At 42.2% G+C, this 26091-nt stretch overlaps 1 protein-coding gene across 1 annotated transcript in view; it reads right to left on the bottom strand.

Annotated features, from left to right (window-relative positions):
- Positions 1-4743: 4743 nt before the first annotated feature.
- The window catches only part of Crtap (cartilage associated protein), a 32082-nt gene continuing 10734 nt past the window's right edge, over positions 4744-26091 (bottom strand). Inside the window, exons 3-7 of the mRNA XM_074074077.1 lie at positions 23150-23321; positions 17651-17779; positions 15426-15571; positions 7136-7219; positions 4744-5699 (exon numbers count right to left, since the gene is read on the bottom strand). Coding sequence (XP_073930178.1) covers positions 5646-5699; positions 7136-7219; positions 15426-15571; positions 17651-17779; positions 23150-23321 — 585 coding nt within the window. The 3' untranslated portion in view covers positions 4744-5645. The remainder of the gene's footprint in view (positions 5700-7135; positions 7220-15425; positions 15572-17650; positions 17780-23149; positions 23322-26091) is intronic.

Raw genomic sequence — 26091 nt, 5'->3', positions numbered from 1 at the left:
GAGGCACCTTCTGCCCTGCTAGACTGGTTGCCAGCCTCCTTGCCTCAAGGTGGGGCCCACTCTGTGATGTAATCCTTAAACTGGTCCAACTGAGAACACATCATTGCCAGCTCCTTCCTGCTTTCTGCACACCTCTTGAGAGCGCTCCATCACTTGCACAAGGCTTTGCTTCTGGGAATTGGGATGCAGGACAGTGATCAGTGCTCAAACTCTTATTTCCTACACCTCCACTCCCCCTCAGTCTAAATTTTTCCCCTGTATGCTCTGGAACTCTTGGGCTGACATCAACAACAGCCCCGTGTTCTCTGCCTGGTCTTCAAAGCACCCGTCTTTGAACGCTCTATAACATGAACTTGTTTTGCTCTGATTCCTCACTTTTTCCACCTGCCTCCTCTTTTCTGTCCCCTGGAATAGTTACTGTTGGCAGCCATGCCGGAAGATGCTTTGAGTCCATGTTTAAAACACATTCCAGATGTTTCTCCTTGTTGTATCCCAGTTCTCCTCTGCAGGTTGAGGGAGAAGCCTCGGGTGCCTTACCAGATCCTGGCCAGCTCGGAACTACAGGGACCACCTCTGCTTCGTGAGAGCCAGGAGGCTTTGGCACAAGGGCTCTGTGCCAAATACTTTGTTATATGAATGCCAGATATTTCATGGACTTGTGAAAACAGAGCTCATTTCAACATGTGTCCTGGAATGGCTGGGTGTGGCTAGGATACTCCCAACCAGTGGATAGAAAAGAAAACGGCAAGAAATAAGCCAAAGAAAACATTTAAAGTGGGTTTTGTAGTTTCTGTTCTCAGCTATTTTCCAGGTTCTAATTTCCTACAGAAATTAGACTGATCGTGCACACTGCCCTAACTCAAGTTGGAGGGATGAGTAGGAAAAGACATCAGCAACAACACTGATCGTTTAACCTCTGACTGCCACCGAAGTTAGAGAAAACTCTGGGATCTATTTTCTATCTATTGACCTCAATGCTTAATTCCTTTCTATTCTTGTTTGTTTATTTTGCTATATTGGGGCTTGAACTCAAGGTCTTGTGCTACTAGGCAGGCGCTCTACCACTTCAGGCACGCTCCCAGTCACTTTTTAGTGGTTTGGTGTTTTTTTTTTTTTTTTTTTTTTTTGAGATAGGGTCTCACTATGTAGCCTAGGCTGGCCTCAAACTCATAATCCTGCTGCAGCAGCCCCGAGTGCTAGGATTACAGCTGTGCACCACCACACCCGGTGCCCATTGTTTTCCTTGTAAAATGAGGCACCGATATCGTACCTACTGCTCCAAGAAAATATTGAGCCAACTCAGCAAGCAACCAAAGTCAGATATTTATGGTGGACAACACTTAGGTGCCAGATATGGCTGCTGCTGCACCTGCCCTGGAGAGAAAAGCATTCTATCTACAACCTCAGTGCTCCCAGCTCTTACTTCTAGAATACAAGTGGGTCAGTCAAGGTGAAGTGGGGCTTTCATGGTGTCTTCTCTTGCGGGGACATGCCATAGGGATAAGCATGGAGACCAGTCTTGCTCCTGGTCACAAACACAGGAAGACCAACCCATAAACCCGTTGGCTGGGGTTCACTTAAGTTTCCTTCCTCCCCCTTCCTTGTACATAGTTTAAACTCTCCACACTAGGTCATTCAAGCCTGGAGTCCCCAGAAAAAAGAAGTAGCTGTTTGGGGGATGGCAGATGATCAAGAGTTCAGACAGCTGCGATGAAGGATTAGTTGTGGTTTCTTCCCAGAGGCTCACTACAAACTGTGTTGCAGTTCCATGTTCAAACGCTATTAAATGAGAATGTTTTCTCTGGCACCCATCCATCTTCTCCCCACAGTTTAAGTATTGAGATTTAAAAAAAAAAAAACTAAAGTAGCTTTAGTTTACAGCTCACATTTGAAACTTAAAAATACTATTTCCATAAATGTTGGCAGAACCTGGACACTGTTTATTCCGCCAGCAGTCATAAAAAACCCTTTCCCACTGACAATCTAACAAATCATTTTCTGTTCGCCACTGAGTTGGGTTCAATAAAATTTTTGTGTTCTTAAAATGAACTCCTGAGAGCACACATTTCCTTCCTAACGTGGCCTCTGTGGTCAACGTGCCCACTGGTTCTCCTTCTGGACTTCAGAGGTAAGCAGAGCAGGTTAATGGCAGCCATTAGAACATCTCAAACTCAGAAAGCTACTCGTGTTCAATCTGTTGGTCTGTGTTACCTCTCAGTCTGTTAGTCACTTAAATACACATGTACATACAAACCTCTCTCAGCCCCTTACTTCTCCAGAAGTCAAGGCCAAACATTAGTTAGCAAGTGGGGATGGGGTGGCATTTGACCCTTCACAGTGGGTGCCTTCCTCCTGGATTGCCCAAGTGGCCATGGTGGTGGTCTCCATGTGATCAGCCTGAGGAAACCCAGCAGGGTTTTGTGGGCTCCATGCAGTGGGGCAGAGGACAAGTGGGCCATCTCAGAGTGCCCTGGAAACTCCCACAGAGCTTGCAAACATGCTTGTTTTTTTTCAAGAGACAGGCCAAACCAATGTGGAGCCTATGAAGTCTCAATACCCAGAAACCTTCTAGACTCTTCCAAGAAACACAGGGAGGATTGCTTGAGGTGGTTGAGTGCAGCCTCATACTGGAATTTCACGGTACAGGTTTGGAAGAACCAGTCCACTTTTTTTTTTTTTTAAGGTTGATTGGTTTCCTTTGAAATAAAAATATTTAGTGACTCAGCTCACAGCCTAAATCAAAGCAAAGTGCTGTCAGTGTTGACCAGGCTGTCATCAGGGTCTTTTCCTCAGGGGACATTGCTAGGGTGGGAATGGAGAAGCCTTTCAAGCCCCAGTCAAAGGGGCACAGCTTCAGGGGCCCAACTCAACCCCAACCACAAAAAGCTCTACCAGGCTCTGAGGACAAGGACCAGAGGATAGCTCTGTCGAGCCCAGGCGGTGAGGATGGCGACTTCACTTCCTCAGGCAGTTGGGAAGGATGCCTTGAGGCAAGACAAGGATGATCAGGCAGCCTGAACACACTAGGACATCCTGGAGCAGCACTGGCTTGTAGGGGTCCCACCACTGTATAGTACTGCCCATGTCCCCATTAACTTCAAAAGGAAGGAGAGGAGTAGAGCGTGGGGCAAGGAAAAAAATAATCCAGTGTTTCCCTGGGCAAGGGCAGGTTCCTCCACCAGGAAGTCACATAAAATCTGATTTGTTACTGGACAGGAGGATACCTGAATACAAGGATGCTGAGGCCTCAAGTGCATTCATCAATAACACTCACGCCTTTGCCCAAATAGTCCCCTGGGGGGTATAGGCACTGTTGCCATGGGCTAATTTGGCTAAAGGCAGAAGTGGCAGGTTGCTGTGTTGACTTGTTTGGAGAATCTGCCATGGGGATTCATGCAGGTGAAAGAGGATATGCTCTCCAGGGGATAAGGGGACAAAGGAAGCAAAAGTGCGAGAAGGGAAACAGGAGGCACCTGAGTTCCCAGAGGTTGGAAGAATGTGTTGGGGGAGAAAAGGAAGCTTGGAAAAGCCCAGATGTGTGGGCTTTCTACTCCCCAGTCACTCACCATGGAATAAAGACCCAAAGCAACCAAAACACAACCACCTTTCTTCTTTTCCAGGCAGGCCACTGTGGGAAAGTCTTATGTCCCAAATTCTGTGCCTGCCTCTGCCTGGGAGGGTCTCTACTAGACAAGTGGTTTATTTGGGGAGGGGGGACAGTGATAAGTTTGAATAAAGCAAGCTCAGCTTCCAGAACTCCATACTCTTCATGGTTTTCCATGACCCCAAAGGTGGCTCTCATCTCTGGCTGATTTCTGATTTCCCAGAGAGCCCTGGTCTCTGTTCTTGGCTCCTTTTGGTAGCTTCTTGATATATGTATGCCTTTAACGTGGCCCCATGCACCCTAGTAACCTCCCAGTCCCTCACAACGAACCCAGGACCTCACTGAGCATGCTGGCGACTGATGACCCACAACTCCTTTTCTAGAGAATTACCCACAACGAAAGCCACTGGCCTTCAAAGGTTGCCTCAGCCTCAGGGGACTTCCCATAGCCAATAACTGCCAGAGAGAGGCAGTCACAGTGTCTCCTGAGAGTGCTCCATAATAAACCACATACACCCAATCCCTATCTCAGGCCCCGCTCTGGCCCTGCCCTCAGCATGGTCTCCATTTCTACTTGTGGCCTGAGCCTTCCATCCCAACCTCAGACTGTGGGCTCTGTGCCAAATCTCTGTCCCATCCTTGCTTGGAGCCAGATCCAAGCCTGAAATCCTACAGTAGTTTCCACCCCTTCCCACTCTCAGGTTTTCCACAATATGGCAGCTGGAGTGACCCTTGGCAAATTTACTCAACAGTCCTCTGCTCAAACTTTCCAATGTCTCCCACCTGATTCAGTATAAAACAAAGGCCTTACAGGGACTGTCAAGGCCTAGCCATCTGTCCTTAGCTCCCACCCACATACCTATCTAGCCTTCTCTCCTTCTATCCTTCCCTTGCCTGTGCCTCTGCTTGGCCTCCCTGTGGTTTCCTGATGGTAAAACCAAGTTCCCTCCAGGCACTACATGCCCCGCTCTTCCCTCAGTCTAAATGCTTTACTCTTGAGACCCACTGCCCTAAGGCCTCTGCTCTAATGTCACCTCCTCAGGGAGTTACCCTGACCTTGCTGCAGCCTTAACCTCAGTCTACTCCCCTGTTCCATTTTACTTTTCTCCACAGCAATCATCAATATCTGATAGCCCGTATGTATTTATCCCTGTGAATTTATTGTCTTTCTCTTCCCTAAGAAAAGGATTTTTTTTCCCTGTTATTCTGTGCAGTATCTCTAGTGTCCAAGGCAATGCCTAGCATACAGCAGGTACTGAACACACATTCACTGAAAGAAATTCCCCTGGCTTTCTTCCATTTTCAACTTTGAGACATAACTGAGCATAGTCCTCAAATGAGATTGGCCAATGCTTGCAAGATTTTGAAGATTCAAAGGTGTTGGGCAAAAGCCATATTTTTGTATTCTACACATCTACCCAACCTGTGTTTAAATGGTACAAGAAGTGATACAGTTCAGACCCAGTGAAGACCATTATGAAGCTTGAAGAAGTTGACTCTTTGTCTTCAGCCATCTTTCCTGGCTTAGAGAAAGAAGACTACAATCTATACAAGCAGAAAGACCCAAGGAGGTTTTCATAATTACCAACTTTTAGGAGGATTTTTCTTATTTAAAAAATAATACTGATTTTCTGGGCGGGGGAACACAAACCATGAAAGACTGTTCTTCCAACCAAAAAGGTAAGAAAGACACATTTAACCGTGGAGAGAAAGATGTGAACAAGGGAAGACAGATGGGAAGATAGCTATGAACATGAGAAAGATGGACGTGAAGACAGGAAGGTGGGTGTGAACATGGGAAAGACAGGGGTGAAGACAGGAAGATGGGTGTCACCATAGGAAGACAGATGAGAAGATGGGAAGATGGGCGTGAACACAGGGAAGGCAGGCTCGCCCCGGTTACGTGTAGTGAGAGACATGGGGGCTTCCCTTTCACTTCATAAAGGGAAGGCCTTGAGGTATCCACAGCCTGGGCTACTGGGAAAAGGAAGACGAAGAATCTGTTTCCTGAACACTGAGGGAAGTCTCGGGTTCCTGTGAACTAGGCGGTCTCCTCTAGTTCCAAGAGGTCATCCACATATTCCACCACCTCTCCCTGTAAGAGACAACAGAACACCCTCTGTTACTGACTTTAACAGTGCTGGGGGGCAGACAGTTTCCATGAATCCACTGCTGACTGTTTTCTTGGACCTAAGCAGGTTTTCTCCACCTACTTGGGACCTAAGGATCTGATTTCTGGGAGGTGACCTCAGCTTCTACTGCATAAGAACTCAATTCAAATGCAATGCCACTCTCACAGATGGCCTGTGAAAAGTGGACAGTCCAGCTGCCCCCTCTGGTGCTTCTGCTCTGGGCATTTGTCTCTCATTATCTCTCCCTGTCTCTTTTCTGCCTCGACCATTACACGACACTTCCCAAACCACCATAAGCCAACCTTATTGGCACCTGGTCAGCATTCCTTCCTTTGGGGACTGGCCCCCACAGCATCCCTGCGACCCTATCAGGCTCTGCTTCACAGAGGCCTAACCCAAGACACAGGTGTGTGCATCACTTCCTACTTTACAGAGCAATTCCACACACAGTAGAGTTTCATTCTCACAACCGTGGGAAAGCACAATTATCACTCCCATTTGTGAGGAACTCAGGATCAGTTCTTCATGCCAGTGATGGGCCCTTTCATGCAATTCTGCAGAGAAACTTCCTGATGATGAAGACATCAGAAGGGCTTCACCTGAAACTGGGGCGGTGGGAAGAGCAGATAGAGGCTTGGGGCCTTTGGGTCTGACCTAGCAGCTCTCAGAACTTGTCTTCCAAGCTCCTTATGTACAATGTGGAGGGTCAGACTAGGACGGGCTCATAGATCTCCTCCAGCTCCAAAGGGGCAAGTCCTCAGCATTTTGAGAAAGTATTTTTCAGTTTGCTTCAGACACATCTCTCTAAATAATACTCCTAATGACGACTTCTCTGTGATCGGCTGCCCCTCCACAAAATGACTCTTCTACAACCAGCTGAGACTTGTCAAAAAAGAATTTGGCTAAAAGACTTAATCAGGAATTTCAACGCATTCCAGAGAATGATGAAATGATTTCAGCAAGGGCATTAAAAAAAAAAAACAGTCTGATAGGAAAATTGGGATGTGAGTTTCCAAATATTTTCAGAGTGCTGAGCAACTAAAAATTCACTGTGTTTTGATAATGTTAAAAACTGATGGCTGGGGCTTGGGGTGTGGCTCAAGTGGTTGATCACCCTGAGTTCAAACCACAGTAAATGCAAGATAAAAACAAAGCCTGGATGAATACTGTGGATTCCTGGAGCATCGTTCCATATACACATCATGTCACTTCAGCCTGGACTTCCTAGAAAGCTGTGCTTTTCCATGCCAGGGGTCTGGCTTTCATTAAAACAGCCAACTGTCTTTCTCAAGGTCCCCTTCTGTTTCTTATTTCAGGGACAACTCAGCTATCAAGTGACTTGAACAAAGATGTGAGTAATATTTTCTCAGCCAGACATGTGCTCAGCATGAAAACTTACCTCATCATCGTCCATTATATTCTCCTTAGCAAAGTCATACAGCTCTTTCTGGAGTGTGGTCACGTTGAAGAACTGAACTGCTTCCTGCTCAGAAAGACAGAATGGCTTAAAAGACCAACCTGCTAACATTAGAGTTGGCAGGAGGGGGAGCGGGATATGGGATTTCTCTCTGGGGTAATAAACATGCTTGAAATTAAACAGTGGGAATGATTGAATAACTCTGTTATTAACAGAATTATTAACAACCACTGAATTGTGCATATTAAGAACGTGAATTCTATGATACATAAATTATATCTCAATCAAAAACAGGGGGGAATTAAAAATGGCAGCTAGAGGTAGGAAGCAGAAAGCGACCCTCCTATAGTGAAATCTTGGAGAGACGCTGGAGACACACTTTGCAGGCATAATCACCGAGAAAAGGCATAACTTTGACCCCTCCACACCTCCAGCCAGTGCAGAGAATCTCCACTTCACGTTAAATGGAGAAACGAGGAGGGCCCCCGGGGCCGCCAGTGGCCGGCGCCCATACGGCTTGGGAAGACGCGGACCAGGTGAGCTTCACGGTACCGCGGTACCCCCACAGACAAGCCTGGGCCAGAGCAGCATAGCCCCCTGGACAGACTGACCTCCACCCAGAAAAAAAGAGAAACTGAGTAATAAGCAATAAGAACAATTAAGACACGCTGGAAAGAGGGTGGGGCGCCCTGAGCGCTGAAGATTGGGGGAAGGGAATCCTTCCCGGGACTGTAAATAAACAAGCCCGGCAGGCCGGAGAGCCTCTGGGGGAAGCGGGGCGCGCACCCAGCAACCAGGAGCCGGGAAGCTTGTGAGAGTGGCGGAGGGAGGAAAACCACAGGAGAGGAAGGAAGACCCACTTCCCATGTGAACTGTAAACAAACATGGCAGCCGGCAGGAGCAGCAGCACCGCCCAGTAAGCAGGAGCAGGAAAGCTGCTGAAAGTGGCAGTGGGAGGAAAACTTCAGAGGAGGGGGGAAGACCCACCTCCCACATGAACTGTAAATAAACACGCAGGCCTGACAACGTGGGGCAGTGTCACCTTTCCCAGTGCTTGGAAAGGGGAAAGCCTGTAGCAGAGGCTCCCGCACAGGAGAACTCTGAGCAAACAAAGCCTGTGGGACCAGGTGAGTGCTAGCTCACCCCAGAGATCTGCATAAATAACGCCGCCAGCTACAGGCGGAGAGCAGCAGGCAGGCAAGCCACAGTTGCAGATACCACTCCCAGAACTGTCTCCAGATGCTTTTTTTTCTTTTTCTCCCTACCTTTGATGAGAGAACAACCGAATTACACCTGCAAGCCGAAAAACTTACTGAAACTGTATTGCATTTGAACTGGGGACACTTGGTGGGGCTTTTTTTTTTTTTTCTTGTGTGTGTGTGTGTGTGTGTGTCTGTGAGTGTAGTTTTGTTCTACTTTATGCATCCCCTTTGATGAGACAACTACAGAACAACATCTGAGGTACCAACTCCAGGACTGGAGATTGAGACGGACATCCAAATTATTAAGACTGAAATTGCATTGCATATAAACTTGGAAGTTTTTTGGTTTTTTTTTTTTTTAATTTTCTATTTTCCATTTTATTTTAATTCATTTTTATATAGAGATATTACTTTCATATACTTATTTTTTATTTTTTTATCTTTGATTTTCAATCCTCTCTCTGTCTCTCTATTGTCTGTTCAGCTTACTGTCGATTAGTACACTAACACTCCCTGTTTATACCTTTGAAACTCTCTTGTCTGATACCTTGTTCTGCTTTCTCCCTCTTGTCTGTATATTTGTTTTCCCCTTTTCTTTAACTTCTTGCTTTCCATCTCAGCTCACTCTTCCATTCTCAATATTACCATTGTTATTATTACAAGCTAGAAAACACTTAATTACACACAGTACAAGGACAGTAACAACACCAAGGACAATGACGGGAAGACAGAAAAAACAGGGAAACCAGTTTCCCCACAGCAAAAAATTAGTACAGGAACCAGAGGGGAATGAAGAGAACAGAAACTCAGATCCAGACTCCAACAAAATGAAGATAAACTATGCCAAAGGACCCAATGAAGCCCACAAGAATAATTTAAAAGAAGACATACTACAAGTACTCAATGAGAATTTTATAGAGATGATATTGGATAGGGTCAACCAAAATGTACAGGGGACACTCAAGAAATTCCAAGACAATAAAAATAGAGAATTTGAAAAAGCAAAAGAAGAAATAAAGGAAACCATAGAAGCACTGTATAAACACCAAAGTGAAAGAGAGAACACAATGAATAAATGGATAAATGAACTCAGGACAAAAATAGACAACAATAAAGAAGAAAACTGCCAGGATATGGAAAACCTCAGAAAAAAGAACGAAACAGAACTGCAAAACAAAACGGAAGGCCAATCCAGCAGAATAGAACAAACAGAAGACAGAATCTCAGAACTTGAAGATGAAATGGTAATTAAAGGAAAAACCGAAGAACTATTAATTAAACAACTCAAGACCTGTGAAAAGAAAATGCAAGAACTCACCGACTCCATCAAAAGACCAAACTTGAGAATCATGGGCATCGAAGAAGGAGAAGAGGTGCAAGCAAAGGGAATGCGTAATATATTCAACAAAATAATAATGGAAAATTTCCCAAATCTAGAGAAAGATATTCCCATACAAATGCAAGAGGCCTCCAGGACACCAAACAGACCAGATCAAAATAGAACTACTCCACGACATATCATCATTAAAACAACAAGTTCAGAAACTAAGGAAAGAATATTGAAGGCTGTAAGAGAGAAAAAACAAGTAACATACAAAGGTAAACCCATCAAAATCACAGCAGACTTCTCAACAGAAACATTAAAAGCAAGAAGAGCGTGGGGTGAGATCTTCCGGGCACTGAATGAAAATAACTTCAACCCCAGGATACTCTACCCAGCAAAGCTATCATTCAAAATAGATGGAGCAATAAAAGTCTTCCATGATAAGCAGAAACTAAAACAATATGTGACCACAAAGCCACCATTACAAAAGATTCTGCAAGGGATCCTGCACACAGAAAGTGACACCCAACTTAACCATGAAAAGGCAGGCAGCACCAAACCACAGGATAAGAAAAAGCAGGACAGTAGAGAGTAACATCAAGTTAGGTACACACAATCAAACCTTCAAACAACTAAGATAACTAAATGGCAGGAATCACCACATACCTATCAGTACTAACGCTTAATGTTAATGGACTTAATTCACCCATCAAAAGACACTGTTTGACAAAATGGATTAAAAAAGAAGATCCAACAATTTTTTGCTTACAGGAGACTCATCTCACTGACAGAAATAAGCATATGCTTAGGATGAAACGCTGGAAGAAGATTTACCAAGCCAATGGCCCCCAAAAACAAGCAGGAGTAGCAATACTTATCTCTGACAAAGTAGACTTCAAACCTACATTGATCAAACGAGATAAAGAAGGACATTTCATACTAATAAAAAGGGAAACAGACCAAAAGGAAATAATAATCATCAATCTGTATGCACCCAATGTCAACGCACCCAATTTCATCAAACATACCTGAAAGACCTAAAAGCATATATAAACGCCAACACAGTGGTTGTGGGAGACTTTACCACTCCATTATCATCAATAGATAGGTCATCCAAACAAAAACTCAATAAAGAAATCCAAGATCTAAAATATGCAATAGATCAAGTGGACCTAGTAGATGTCTACAGAACATTTCATCCAACCTCTACACAATATACATTCTTCTCAGCAGCCCATGGAACCTTCACCAAAATAGATCATATCCTAGGGCACAAAGCAAGCCTCAGCAAATATAAGAAAATAGAAATAATACCGTGCATACTATCTGACCACAATGCAGTAAAAGTAGAACTCAACAACAAAAGTAAAGACAAAAAACATGCAAACAGCTGGAAACTAAATAACTCATTACTTAATGAAGAATGGATCATTGATGCAATAAAAGAGGAAATTAAAAAGTTCCTGGAAGTCAATGAAAATGAAAACACAACCTACCGGAACCTATGGGACACAGCTAAGGCAGTCTTGAGAGGAAAGTTTATAGCCATGAGTGCATATATTAAAAAGATTGAAAGATCCCAAATCAATGACCTAATGATACATCTCAAACTCCTAGAAAAACAAGAACAAGCAAATCCCAAAACAAATAGAAGGAGAGAAATAATAAAAATAAGAGCTGAAATCAACGAAATGGAAACCAAAAAAACCATACAAAGAATTAATGAAACAAAAAGTTGGTTCTTTGAAAAAATAAACAAGATCGATAGACCCCTGGCAAACCTGACTAAAATGAGGAGAAAAAAAAACCCAAATTAGTAGAATTAGGAATACAAAAGGGGAGATAACAACAAACACCATGGAAGTCCAGGAAATCATCAGAGACTACTTTGAGAACCTATATTCAAATAAATTTGAAAATCTTAAAGAAATGGACAGATTTCTAGACATATATGATCATCCAAAACTGAACCAAAAGGAAATTAATCACCTGAATAGACCTATAACACAAAATGAAATTGAAGCAGCAATCAAGAGTCTCCCCAAAAAGAAAAGTCCAGGACCTGATGGATTCACTGCTGAATTCTATCAGACCTTTAAAGAAGAACTGATACCAACCCTCCTTAAACTGTTCCATGAAATAGAAAGGGAAGGAAAACTGCCAAACACATTTTATGAAGCCAGTATTACACTTATCCCAAAACCAGGCAAAGACACCTCCAAAAAGGAGAACTATAGGCCAATCTCCTTAATGAACACTGATGCAAAAATTCTCACCAAAATAATGGCAAATCGAATTCAGCAACACATCAAAAAGATTATTCACCACGACCAGGTAGGCTTCATCCCAGGGATGCAGGGGTGGTTCAACATATGAAAATCAATAAACATAATAAACCACATTAACAGAAGCAAAGACAAAAACCACTTGATCATCTCAATAGATGCAGAAAAAGCCTTTGATAAGATCCAACATCATTTCATGATAAAAGCTCTAAGAAAACTAGGAATAGAAGGAAAGTTCCTCAACATTATAAAAGCTGTATATGACAAACCTACAGCCAGCATTATACTTAACGGAGAAAAATTAAAACCATTCCCTCTAAAATCAGGAACCAGACAAGGATGCCCACTATCTCCACTCCTATTCAACATAGTACTGGAATTCCTAGCCAGAGCAATTAGGCAAGAAGAAGGAATAAAAGGAATACAAATAGGTAAAGAAACTGTCAAAATATCCCTATTTGCAGATGACATGATCCTATACCTTAAAGACCCAAAAAACTCTACTCAGAAGCTTCTAGACATCATCAATAGCTATAGCAAGGTAGCAGGATATAAAATCAACATAGAAAAATCATTAGCATTTCTATACACTAACAATGAGCAAACGGAAAAAGAATGTATGAAAACAATTCCATTTACAATAGCCTCAAACAAAATCAAATACCTAGGTGTAAACCTAACAAAAGATGTGAAAGACCTCTACAAGGAAAACTATACACTTCTGAAGAAAGAGATTGAGGAAGACTATAGAAAGTGGAGAGATCTCCCATGCTCATGGATTGGTAGAATCAACATAGTAAAAATGTCGATACTCCCCAAAGTAATCTACATGTTTAATGCAATTCCCATCAAAATTCCAATGACATTCATTAAAGAGATTGAAAAATCTACTGTTAAATTTATATGGAAACACAAGAGGCCACGAATAGCCAAGGCAATACTCAGTCAAAAGAACAATGCTGGAGGTATCACAATACCTGACTTCAAACTATATTACAAACCAATAACAATAAAAACAGCATGGTACTGGCACAAAAACAGACATGAAGACCAGTGGAACAGAATAGAGTACCCAGATATGAAGCCACACAACTATGAGCAACTTATCTTTGACAAAGGAGCTAAAAATATACGATGGAGAAATAGCAGCCTCTTCAACAAAAACTGCTGGGAAAACTGGTTAGCAGTCTGCAAAAAACTGAAACTAGATCCATGTATATCACCCTATGCCAAGATTAACTCAAAATGGATCAAGGATCTTAATATCAGACCCCAAACTCTAAAGTTGATACAAGAAAGAGTAGGAAATACTCTGGAGTTAGTAGGTATAGGTAAGAACTTTCTCAATGAAACCCCAGCAGCACAGCAACTAAGAGATAGCATAGATAAATGGGACCTCATAAAACTAAAAAGCTTCTGTTCATCAAAAGAAATGGTCTCTAAACTGAAGAGAACACCCACAGAGTGGGAGAAAATATTTGCCAATTATACATCAGACAAAGGACTGATAACCAGAATATACAGGGAACTTAAAAAACTAAATTCTCCCAAAACTAATGAGCCAATAAAGAAATGGGCATGTGAACTAAACAGAACTTTCTCAAAAGAAGAAATTCAAATGGCCAGAAAACACATGAAAAAATGCTCACCATCTCCAGCAATAAAGGAAATGCAAATTAAAACCACACTAAGATTCCACCTCACCCCTGTTAGAATAGCCATCATCAGCAACACCACCAACAACAGGTGTTGGAGAGGATGCGGGGAAAAAGGAACCCTCTTACACTGCTGGTGGGAATGTAGACTAGTACAACCACTCTGGAAAAAAATTTGGAGGCTACTTAAAAAGCTGGACATCGATCTACCATTTGATCCAGCAATACCACTCTTGGGGATATACCCAAAAGACTGTTACTCCAGAGGCACCTGCACATCCATGTTTATTGCGGCACTATTCACAATAGCCAAGTTATGGAAACAGCCAAGATGCCCCACTACTGACGAATGGATCAAGAAAATGTGGTATCTATACACAATGGAATTTTATGCAGCCATGAAGAAGAACGAAATGTTATCATTCGCTGGTAAATGGATGGAATTGGAGAACATCATTCTGAGTGAGGTTAGCCTGGCTCATAAAAACCAAAAATCGTATGTTCTCCCTCATATGTGGACATTAGATCAAGGGCAAACACAACAAGGGGATTGGACTATGAGCACATGATAAAAGCGAGAGCACACAAGGGAGGGGTGAGGATAGGTAAGACACCTAAAAAACTAGCTAGCATTTGTTGTCCTTAACGCAGAGAAACTAAAGCAGATACCTTAAAGCAACTGAGGCCAATAGGAAAAGGGGAACAGGTACTAGAGAAAAGGTTAGATCAAAAAGAATTAACCTAGAAGGTAACACCCACGCACAGGAAATCAATGTGAGTCAATGCCCTGTATAGCTATCCTTATCTCAACCAGCAAAACCCCTTGTTCCTTCCTATTATTGCTTATACTCTCTCTACAACAAAATTAGAGATAAGGGCAAAATAGTTTCTGCTGGGTATTGAGGGGGGGGAGCGAGAGGGGGTGGAGTGGGTGGTAAGGGAGGGGGTGGGGGCAGGGGGGAGAAATGAACCAAGCCTTGTATGCACATATGAATAATAAAAGAAAAATGAAAAAAAATAAAATAAAATAAAAAAATAAAAATAAAATAAAAAAGTTATTGAGAGATTTCTGTGCACATAGATGCTAGCAAGAAAATAAGGTATGAAAGAAAATGGACTTATGACAACCCAGGATAGCATAGAGAAGCCCCAAAGAAAATACAAAGATCAACTCGAAGAGTTCTTTTGAAAGTACCATATAATTAATGGAGTTTCCCTGACAACACATGCAAAGCTTTGAGTTTAACCATCAAGGGAATAAGTGATGGTCCATCCACAAAAGAGCCTACATGGTGCTATTGAAAAGTGGTAGAGCACTTGTCTAGCAAGTGCAAGGCTCTGAGTTCAAACCTCAGTACTACCAAAAAAAGAAAAGAAGCAAAGAGTAATAAGAAAGTAATCATATAGATGTGGCATTGAAAACTGTTCATGGTGAGTTATTAGAAAGACAAGAAAACATTGCAAAAAGCTGCAAAACAGTATGTGGAGTATGATCCTGTTTTTGTGAAAATAAATATAGGATGTTCATGTGAGTAAATGCAAATGCACAGCTACCAAGCAGGGATAAAGAGCCGGTATGGAATTATGAGAGTTTCATTTTTAAAGATATTTCTGTAATGTTTGATATCTGTAGAGTGTTCATGGATTCAGAAGTCAGAAAAAGTGGTGAAATTAAGACCAAAAAAACCACAGAAATCATTGAGATTTCCTCCATTTCTGAAATAATACTTTCTCTTATGGACAGAGTAGTTTCCTGAAAGCAAGGATGGGGGGAGTGAATGTGGGGCCTGGTGCCCTGGTACTCACTGGTCTGGGCTGGAAATGTTCATCCGAGAGGCCCCACTTGTCCCTGTGGTACTGGTAGTACACCAGGTTCTGCTGCATGACCTTGTCTTTCTGGTCAAAGAGCAGGTAGCTGACAGCACAGGGAGCTGCATTCTTCAGATCACTCACTGGGTACAGGAGAGAAGAGGGCAGGGAAATGAGCAAGCCATTTCTACAAACTCCCCGCACCAGCCACCCTTCCTGAAAGTTTGACTCTGTAGGGAAAAAGGTCATGGACAGGCACCTTCCCTGTGACCCTTCCTCATGGGAACTGGGTGGAGAGGTCACAGACTGGGTCTCCATGGCAGCCTGGAGGCCAGTTGGAAACATGAACGCTCTGCGTTAGGCAGATGGCTTGGCAGATGTGCCCATGTGCCACCTCAGACTCTGGAAACCTGAGCTGGTCTCAGGCCTGGAGGCACCCTGAGAAGATGGGTACCATATCCTGGACCATTGAGGTGCTGAGAGACGTACTCAGCAAACTAGCTCCGCATTTGGAAACTGTAGCTCCTGGGTCCCATCTGAATGGAACCATAACCTCTAGGTACAGGTGGGTTCTCCTACAGCACAACCAAGCTTGGAAGACAAAAATGATGGTGAATTTGAGGCCATTCAGTTCTGCCATCTCCTGGGGACTTAGGGTCCCACCTCTAGCTTCCTTTCTTAGGACTGCCCCACCCATATCACAATCAGCATAAGGATTTTGCAGGGGTTGGGATTTGTCTTGGGGAGAAGAAAGTGAGGCAAAGAGGAAGAAACACAGCCCCAGGGTATTTATTCTGGCACGATCCTCTCCAATTTACAGCCTACAGGGAAGAACAAACACTTCCGCCAAAACTCTGGTTGACAAGCGTAATTAGAACTACTGATGAATGCATTATGCCACCCAGTGGCTGTTTCCTATAATGACAACTTTAAAATCAGAGAAAGGCTTCAAATGTAAATTATCACCACCTGCCTTCAAGAAATTTATTCTAAAAAGAGTTCAAAACAGATAAGATTTACAGAAGGCCAATTTTAAGAAGCTAATTTTACTTATACTGTTTGCCTATAACCTCAGTAAGCAAGGACTTTCCAAAGCTGGAGGCTGAGGTCCACCAGTGTTTAGGAGCCTTTGCCAAGTTTCTGATAGGCAGGACAGTCTCACAGCAGGTGAGGACTTGGCAGGACCAGGGAGCTGCGGGGCTGGAATGTGTCTGCAACACCCTCAGTCCAACTGTCTACAATACTTCTAAATGCCAAGTATTTATACATGCAGAATGCAGTCATGCTCAGGGGGACTGTTATATAACATATAAGTATATATTATATGTTTAACTTTTTTTTAACTTTTAGCAAATGAGGTTTTCTTTCAGTGTCATGGGGAAGCTAAAAGGCAAGTGGCTGTTGCAGAAACAGGGAACCAATGGGGCTGGAGGTATGGCTTAAGTGGCAAAGGGCATGCCTAGCAAGCACAAGACCCTGAGTTCAAACCCCAGCACCGCCAAAAAAAAAAGAGGGAATCAACAAAGAACACAATAACCACAGTGGAAAAGGAGGCTGTCAAAGCCCAGATTTCTTTTCCACCCTCCCAAGGGCATCTCTGAAGCCAGCTGAGCCCTGGCTCTTCTTCCCTAGAACAGAGTGGTTCCTGCTACATCTGTCCACCAAAATCCTCCATGGTGCACACTGCTCAAACATGTGGTGCTCAGCATAGTCAGCGATGGAGAGGAGGCTAAGCCTGAGCAGACAGATCCCCTGAGCTACCTTCTCTTCCACATTCACTTCTGAGAATGTTCTCATCGATATATGCCAGTTTCAGGTCAAGGGAGGACAAGTGGAATGGGGCTCTCACAGTCTGAAAAGTCAAGCTGATGATAGAAGGAAGGGAATGAGGTATCGTCTGCTAGGTGCCAGTGTGTGAACACCTTAATCACCTGCATCCCTCAACTCACTTAATCCTCATGACGATCTCAAGAGGTGACCTGTTATCTCTACTTTACATATGAGGAAAATGAAGTGCAGAAAAGTTACAGTGACAGAGCTGGAGTTCAAACTAAGCAGTCTGGCTCCAGGGTCTGTGCCTGAATCATGAGGCCATGCTGCCTTTTGGGGCACAGCCTGGCTCTTAGCCACTGTAGGCAAGGACTGTTATCCCTAGTCACTGACAGAGAAGCTGAGTCTTAGGGAAATTCAATACCTGGCCCATGATTCCTCAGATTACTCACACTTATAATAAGCAAACTGCAAATAATGATACATGGTAGCCACAAATTTCTCCACCGGATAGCCTCCAATAACCGGAGTGAGGTTTTCTTCGCACTGTATTTTGCATTCCAGAACTTCTATATAATGATCTGAAAAACACACACAAATTTTCAGAGCAGTGCTTTCATTCATTACTTGTTCAACATGTCTCTGTCTCTGTCTCTCTGTCTCTCTCTCTCTCTTTTCCTCTCCCCCTTCCTCCCACCCTGTCTTTTTTTAAAGTTCTGGGGATGGAACCCAGGGCCTCACACATGCTAGGCAAATGCTTTTCCACTGAGCTATATCCCAGCTCCATTACTTTCTTAATATGGTACTTCTACCCTCTACACAAATGATAAAAGTTAAAAAACATATACTTGTAACATTTACAAGGCAAAGCTCCTAAAATCAATAAGAAAATGACAAATACTCACTATGCAAATGTCCAAAAGAAAAGAAATTATTAAAGCAGCAAATAAACTGTGAGGAGATATTGTAGCTCCTTTGAAATTAAGAAATGTGATCACTTTTAAAATAATTTAAACTGATGGCTGGGGGTGTAGCTCAATGGTAGAGGTTTCCCCAGCATAGTTAAGGCTCTGGGTTTGATCCCTAGCACCACAAAAACAAAACAAAACAAAACAAAAACTAATAATAATTTAAACAATTAAGTTGGCAAAATTGTAAAAACTCAATAGCACCTAGTGCTACAAAAAGAACAGTAAAATTTACACTCTCACATTCTATTGATGGAAGAAAAACAGGAAGAAAGTTTTGGAGAACAATTTGGCAAATTTTATCAAAGTTTAAAATACACATATGCTCCAACCCAGCAGTTTACTTCTAAGAAATTTTCTTTAGTCATGGACACACATAAGCATTGTCTGTAACAGCGAATGTGGAAGCAACCTAAACGCCAGTGAAAAAATTACGATACATACAAACCACAGACTATCCAGGCACTAAGAGAATAAGGTGAATCTACATATAAAAACACAGAGGGAGGTCAAAGACTGCATTTACCAGCCTCTGTTGCAGGTAGGCTGGGGCCAGATGACTAGCTGTACCAATCAGATCTGGTGATAGTAACAATGGATGCATGCTATTTCCAGGCCTAGTCCCTGGAACCCCCCCCCCCCCCCCCCCCGCTTTACACAGCTGAAGCAAAAGACCCCTGGATGTTGGCATATGTCTTGTGGGCAAGACTGTGAAGAAAAAGGCACTCTCATACATTGCTGGCAAGAATGCAAAATGGTACCTTAAAATACTAAATAAATTATGGAAACATTTACTCTTTGAGCTATTAACCCACTACAAAATACATCTCCATATTTACAAAAAAAAAAACCCTTATATTATATGTAACAGCAAATATCTAGAACAACCCTAATCTCTATCAGAGAGCTGCCTAACCTAGAGTACATCACCACCCTCTGCAACAGAGTATTCTGTAGCAAATAAAAAGAATGACAAGGTCAGACGCTGGTGGCTCACGTCTGTAATCCTAGCTATTTAGGAGGCAGAGATCAGGAAGATCATGGTTTAAGCCAGCCTGGGCAAATAGTTCTCCAGACCCTATCATGAAAATACCCAACCAAAAAACAGGGCTGGTGGAGTGGCTCAAGCGGTTGAGTGCCTGCCTACAAGTGTGAGGCCCTGAGTTCAAACCCCAGTATCACAAAAAAGAAACTTCTGCAGGGTGTAGTAGTACACACCTATAATCCCAGCACTCAGAAGACTGAGGCAGGACACTTGTCAGTTTAAGGCCAGCTTGGGCTACTTAGTGAGAAACAAAAACAAATGAATAAATGACTTCAAAAGAGAAAATACTAACTATATTGTAGAGAAACTGAAATCATTTGAGGGCCGGGGGCATGGCTCAAGTGGTAGAATGCCTGCCTAGTATGTGCCAAGCCCTGAAAAAAAAAAAAGAAAAGAAAAGAAACAACTAAACCAAATGCTTAAAAGTTAACATCGCCAATAAGAGAGCAAACACACGGTGATACCCTGAAGAGGATACTTACTAGTATTCCAGCCCAAAATGCATACCCTAAGTGTAACTGTGAGATTATAAGACAGAAACCAAACTGGTAATTATAAATGCTTTAAAAATATCATTGGCGGCCAGGCACTGGTAGCTCACGCCTGTAATCCTAGCTACTTGGGAGACTGAGATCAGGAGGATCATGGTTTGAGATCAGCCCAAGCAAATAATTGATGAGACCCCCATTTTCAAAATAATCAAAGCACAATGAACTGGAGGTGTGGCTCAAGCAGTATAGTGCCTGCTCTGCAAGTGAGAAGCCCTGAGATCAATCCCAGTCCCACCAAATATGTATATACATTATATATATATATATATACACACACACAAAATTATAGATATATATACAGTTATATATATATACACAATTATACATATATATATATATGTATAATTGACATAAAAAGACAAAGGCCAAAGAACTGTTCCAGATTAAAAAACAGTAAAAAGAAAAAAAAAAATCTGGTTGGCAGAGTGGCTCAAGTGATAGAGCACCTGCCTAGCAAGCGTGAGGCCCTGAGTTCAAACCCCAATACCACCAATCACAACTAAACAGAAAACATGATTCTGGATTGGGTCCCATACCAAGAAAGAAAACACGTAAGACAGAACACTATTCAGACAACTGACAACAAATATGAATGCTGTAAGTGAGTTAAAGTTCCTGAATTTAATTACTGTCGATATGCAGAGAATATTACTGTTCCTAGGAAATACACTGAAGTATTATAGGGTAAAGGGTAAAAGGCCCTGATACCTACAAATACAGTCTATAAATGATTCTGAAATAAATATAATTATAAACCAAGAGAGGTGGTACACAGTCTATAAATGATTCTGAAATAAATAAAATTATAAACCAAGAGAGGTGGTACACATTTATAATCTCAGCCACTTGGAAGACTGAGATGGGAGGATCACAGTTCGAGGCCAGCCTGGGCAACATAGTAAGACCCGTTCTCAAACAAAAGCAAAATAAATAATATACTTATACACACGACACATATGAAGAGAGTGACAAAGTAAATGGGATACAATCAGTGCTAAAATTTGATAAATCTGCATGAGTATGTGAAGTTCTTAAGACTATTCTTGTGTCTTCCCTTCAGGTTTGAAACCATTTAAAAATAAAAACCAGGTATAGAGTGTGGTCTTTCACTTGTTCTCTCACAAAACAGCTTACTGTACTGGTTCATCCTTCTTCTTGGGATGTGAGATGACACAAGGGCTATGTAATGAGAGGCAGTGAGGTGAATGACACAGGCAGGGTAATGAAGCATGAGATTACTACCTAAGGGTAATGTGAACACAAGCACTGTGACACTGTGATGATTTACCTACAACCATGACAGCTACTAAATGACCAATGGGCAGGTAGCATATACAATATCTACACTCTGGACAAAGGATGACTCATTCCCAGGTGAAACAGACCAGAACAGTGAGAGATTTTATCACACTACTCAATACTATGAATTGTTTCTTTCTGGAATTTTCCATTGAATATTTTCCAATCATACTTGGCCAAAGGTAACTGGAACCATGGAACGTGAAACCACGGATAAGGGGACCACTGTATATCAAAGATAAGTAAGAGACACAGCAGACATTATGTACTTCCTGATGGAAGAACTCCACATCAACTATAAAGAAGTCTTAGCCCCCAATTCCCATTAAAAAAGAAATTGACCCTCGGCTGAGGAAGCCTCTACACACCATTCTGGTGGAACAACATGGAAGAAGAGCCTTCCAATTAAAAAGACTGAGAAGATAGCATATATGCTACAAGGTGATGAGCCTCGAAGCACTCTTTAAGTGCAATGAGTCAGTCACAAATGGACAAATACCATGATTCCACTTACAGAAGGTCGCCAGAGCAGTCAGGCTCATAGAGACAGAAAGGACAAGGGAGGAGCCAGGGGCTGAGGGAGGACAGAGGGGTGTTATGGTTTCATGGGCATGGACTTTCGGTTTGGGAAGAAGAAAAAGTTCTCATGCTGGTGGTGTTTTTATAGTCATGTGGAAGTATTTAATGCCAGCATACTGTACGTGTAAAGATGGCTTAAATGGTTTCGTATATATTCTACCACAATAATTTTTTAAAAGATAACCAGTTGCAAAGTGTGCACCTTATTTTGATCCTGCTTCAAATAAACAAATGGTAATTTAAAGGTACAGACAGCTGTTTATGACAGTTCTGAGATCATATGGACACTGTCAGTGTATTTGATAATGAGATCAAAGAACAATTCAAATTCTTTTAGGTGTGATAGTTTGGTGGCTACAATAAACACAAAACAAGAATTATCTTTTAGAGGTATATACTGAAATATTACAAATGAAATGATGCAGCATCTGGGATTTACTTCCAAATAACCTACAAGAGAAGCAGGTGGGAACTGGATGAAGTCTAATGGCCACAAGTTGACAGCTATGAAGCTGAGTCCTAGATACACACAGGTTGCTTAGTTAGCCTCTTCTATTTTTTGTATGTGTTTGAAATTTTCCGTAATTAAAAAGGGTTCCTTTGGGGAGTACCTTACAGAAAAGAGATCCATGAACAAAAAATTATTGAAAAAAAAAAAGCCTGTATTCAGTATTTTTAAAAGGCCTTCCATATTATGGGATTTCTAGAGCCTTTCACATTTAATTGAAATCTAGTGACTCTGTGAGAGGGGAGGCACAGCCTTCACCCACCCCAGATGCATTCAACAAACATTGTTTGCATACAGATCCAACACTTCCATCTAATCTGCAGTCCGAACTCATTTACCCTTTTTGTGAGGCACAGTTCTAGGCTCAGTGGCCCCAGCCACTTCGGTGACCCTTCCCCTTGCTCACTTCTTTTTATGTTTTGGAGCAACACTACCCATGGAAGGCCCAAGGGAAATACCTAGGCACTCTAGGGAAACCCAGGCTAGGCGGGGCGGTGTTTTCTCTCCTCCTTCATTCTTTCTGTTTTCTAAACTTCTTATAAGAAGCGTTCATTTTTTATAATAAAAGAGAATTTCAAAATGTTGCCTTAGTGACAAGAATTTAAATGTTCATTATACTCTTCAATCTACCTTTGCGAATGCAGGGAAATCCCCATGGTCCAAGTCATCTCAGTAATGTGAGTCTCTGAGTTGCCTTTGAGCCCATTTTTTATTTTTCCAAAAGCCTCAGGAACCTGCCGTGGGGCAGGGCTGATGCAGGGGCTCACAGGCCTGGGCCTGAAGGTTCTACAGCTGTTTCATGAGTGGCTCCTGCCGGAGCAAGGGCTTATCTAGGTCAGGATTTCCTACTCCCAGTTTCTCATTAAAACTTCAGCTCAAAAGTTCCTCAGAGGCGACTTAAGGCACTTGGAAAGCATCTAGACAGACAGCAGACATCTGAGCCAGCCAGACTCTACAGTGGTGGCCATGCTGTTTACTCTAGGACACAAGCCATCACCAACCTGCTATGGAAAGGTAGAAATCCTTGAAGTCCTTGATCTCCCGGGAGCCCTCGCAGGCTGCGAGGCACTCGTAAAAGGCTTTGAAGAAGTCAGGAAGGGCCAACTCCATGTCTGTGATGGACGTCCTCCAGTTCTCGCCATTGTAAGCCCGCACTGCACGGATGAACAGGCTCTGAAAAGGAAGGAGAAGCCGTGAAGCTTGTCCCGGGGCGGGGGGGGCGGCAGGCATGGCCCTAAAAGGAACCAAGACCATCACCAGGCTCCCCTCTCGTTGGTCCTGATGAAGGCATCTGACCCTCAATTAAATATGAAGCCAAGCAGTGACTTGTCTTCTATCTGGACTTTTCTACACTGTTTGCAATGTATATACTTCTTAATTAGTTTAACTCAAAAAAGTAGCTGGTGATTGATAATAAAATCAAATTCAAATCAAGGGAAAAGTGGGCTGGCAGAGTGGCTCAAGCAGTAGAGCATCTGCCTAGCAAGTATGACACCCTGAATTCAAACCCCAGTTCCACCCAAAAAAAGCAAGGTAAAAATGATGGAGATCAGATTAGCAGCTGTCAGGAGTCAGGGCTAGGACAAAGGTGTGATTGCCAAGGGGTAAGAAGGAACTTATTAGAGGTGACAAAAATATTCCATGTCATGTGTGTGGTAGCAGTTATCTGACTGCATAGGGTTGTCACAACTTATTGAATTGTACACTTAAAATTGGAAACAAAGCTGATTTTAAACACTGAGTTAAGGAAAAGAAAACAAGTTTGAGAGCAGGTGCCTGTCCCCTTCCCCCAACAGTGAGTATGGATAAGACTGGCCTGCTCTGGAGCTGGTTGCTGAGAACGCAACCACATGCCTGATAGCGGACTGACTTTCTGCTAATTGGTGACTGGACCAGATAAAAGAGAAACTTTTTAGGACTGAAGAAGCAGCTTGGCATTCACTCTTCCATGGCTTTTTGTTATTTTTCAGACAAGCAGAAGTGGTTTTAATAATATTCAAATAGCTACCTTCTCTGTTACTTTTTTTTTAATCTCAGCTTCACCCAAGCACAGAGGTTCAACCCTATAGTCCCAGCTACTTGGGAGGCTAAGGCAAAAGAGTATGTGTTTGAGGCCAACTGTGTTACATAGGCAACATAGTAAGACCTTGCCTAAAAATATAAATTTTCATTTTTGACCATTTCAACTTTTTTTTGTGTGTGTGTGGTACTTGGGATTGAACTCAGGGCCTATACCTTGAGCTACTCCACCAGCTCCTTTTTTGTGTGTGAAGGGTCTTGACAACCATTTGCCAGGAGTGGCTTCAGTCTCTGCCTCCTGAGTAGCTAGGAGAACAGGCATGGGCCACCAGTGCCCAGCTGTCATTTTGACTTCTTTCTTTTTTTCATTTTTGCAGTACTTGGGCTTGAACTCAGGGCCTACACCTTGAGCCACTCCACCAACCATTTTTTGTGAAGGGGTTTTTTTGAGGTAGAGTCTCACAAGCTATTTGCCATAGGCTGGCGTCAAACCATGATCCTCCTGATAGCTGCCTCCTGAGCAGCTAGGATTATAGGTGTGAGCAACTGACACCCGGCTTCATTTTGACTTCTTAAATACATGGCATCTTGGCCAAGTAAACTGAAAGTCTACATTATTATTGGCAGAACAGCTTGGGGGACAGCAAGAACTTAAACTAAGCATTTGATTAATAATAAACATTGCAAATACTACACTATGTGTTATTCATAAAACCAAAGAACACACAATCAAACCTTCAAACAACTAAGACGACTAAATGACAGGAATCACCACATACCTATCAGTACTAACACTTAATTTTAACAGACTTAATTCACCCATCAAAAGGCACCATTTGACGAAATGGATTAAAAAGGAAGATCCAACAATTTGTTGCTTACAGGAGACCCATGTCACTGGCAGAAATAAGCATAGGCTTAGGATAAAAGGTTAGAAGAAGATTTACCAAGCCAATGGCCCCCGAAAACAGGCAGGAATGGCAATACTTATCTCTGACAAAGTAGACTTCAAACCTACATTGATCAAATGAGATAAAGAAGGACATTCCATACTAACAAAAGGAGAAATAGACAAAAAGGAAATAACAATTATCAATCTATATGCACCCAATGTCAACGCACCCAATTTCATCAAACATACCCTGAAGGACCTAAAAGCATATATTAACTCCAACACAGTGGATGTGGGAGACTTTAACACCCCATTATCATCAATAGATAGGTCATCCAAACAAAAAATCAATAAAGAAATCCAAGATCTAAAATATGAAATAGATCAAATGGACCTACTTGATGTCTACAGAACATTTCATCCAACTTCTACACAATATACATTCTTCTCAACAGCCCATGGAACCTTCACCAAAATAGATCATATCCTAGGGCACAAAGCAAGCCTCAGCAAATATAAGAAAATAGAAATTATACTGTGCATACTATCTGATCACAATCCAATAAAACTAGAACTCAACAACAAAAGTAAAGACAAAAAACATGCAAACAGCTGGAAATGGAATAACTCATTACTTAATGAACAAGGGGTCAAAGATGAAATAAAAGAGGAAATTAAAAAGTTCCTGGAAGTCAATGAAAATGAAAACCGGAACCTATGGGACACAGCAAAGGCAGTCATGAGAGGAAAGTTTATAGCCATGAGTACATATATTAAAAAGACTGAACGATCCCAAATCAATGACCTAATGATACATCTCAAACTCCTAGAAAAACAAGAACAAGCAAATCCCAAAACAAATGGAAGGAGAGAAATAATAAAAATAAGAGCAGAAATCAATGAAATAGAAACCAAAAAAACTACAAAGAATTAATGAAACAAAAAGTTGGTTCTTTGAAAAAATAAATAAGCTCGACAGACCCCTGGCAAACCTGACTAAAATGAGGAGAGAAAAAACCCAAATTAGTAGAA

This window comes from Castor canadensis, chromosome 5 (genome assembly GCF_047511655.1).
Source record: "Castor canadensis chromosome 5, mCasCan1.hap1v2, whole genome shotgun sequence".
NCBI lineage: Eukaryota > Metazoa > Chordata > Mammalia > Rodentia > Castoridae > Castor > Castor canadensis.
The sequence above is the reverse complement of the archived record's forward strand: the minus strand, read 5'-3'. Positions and strand labels throughout refer to the sequence as shown.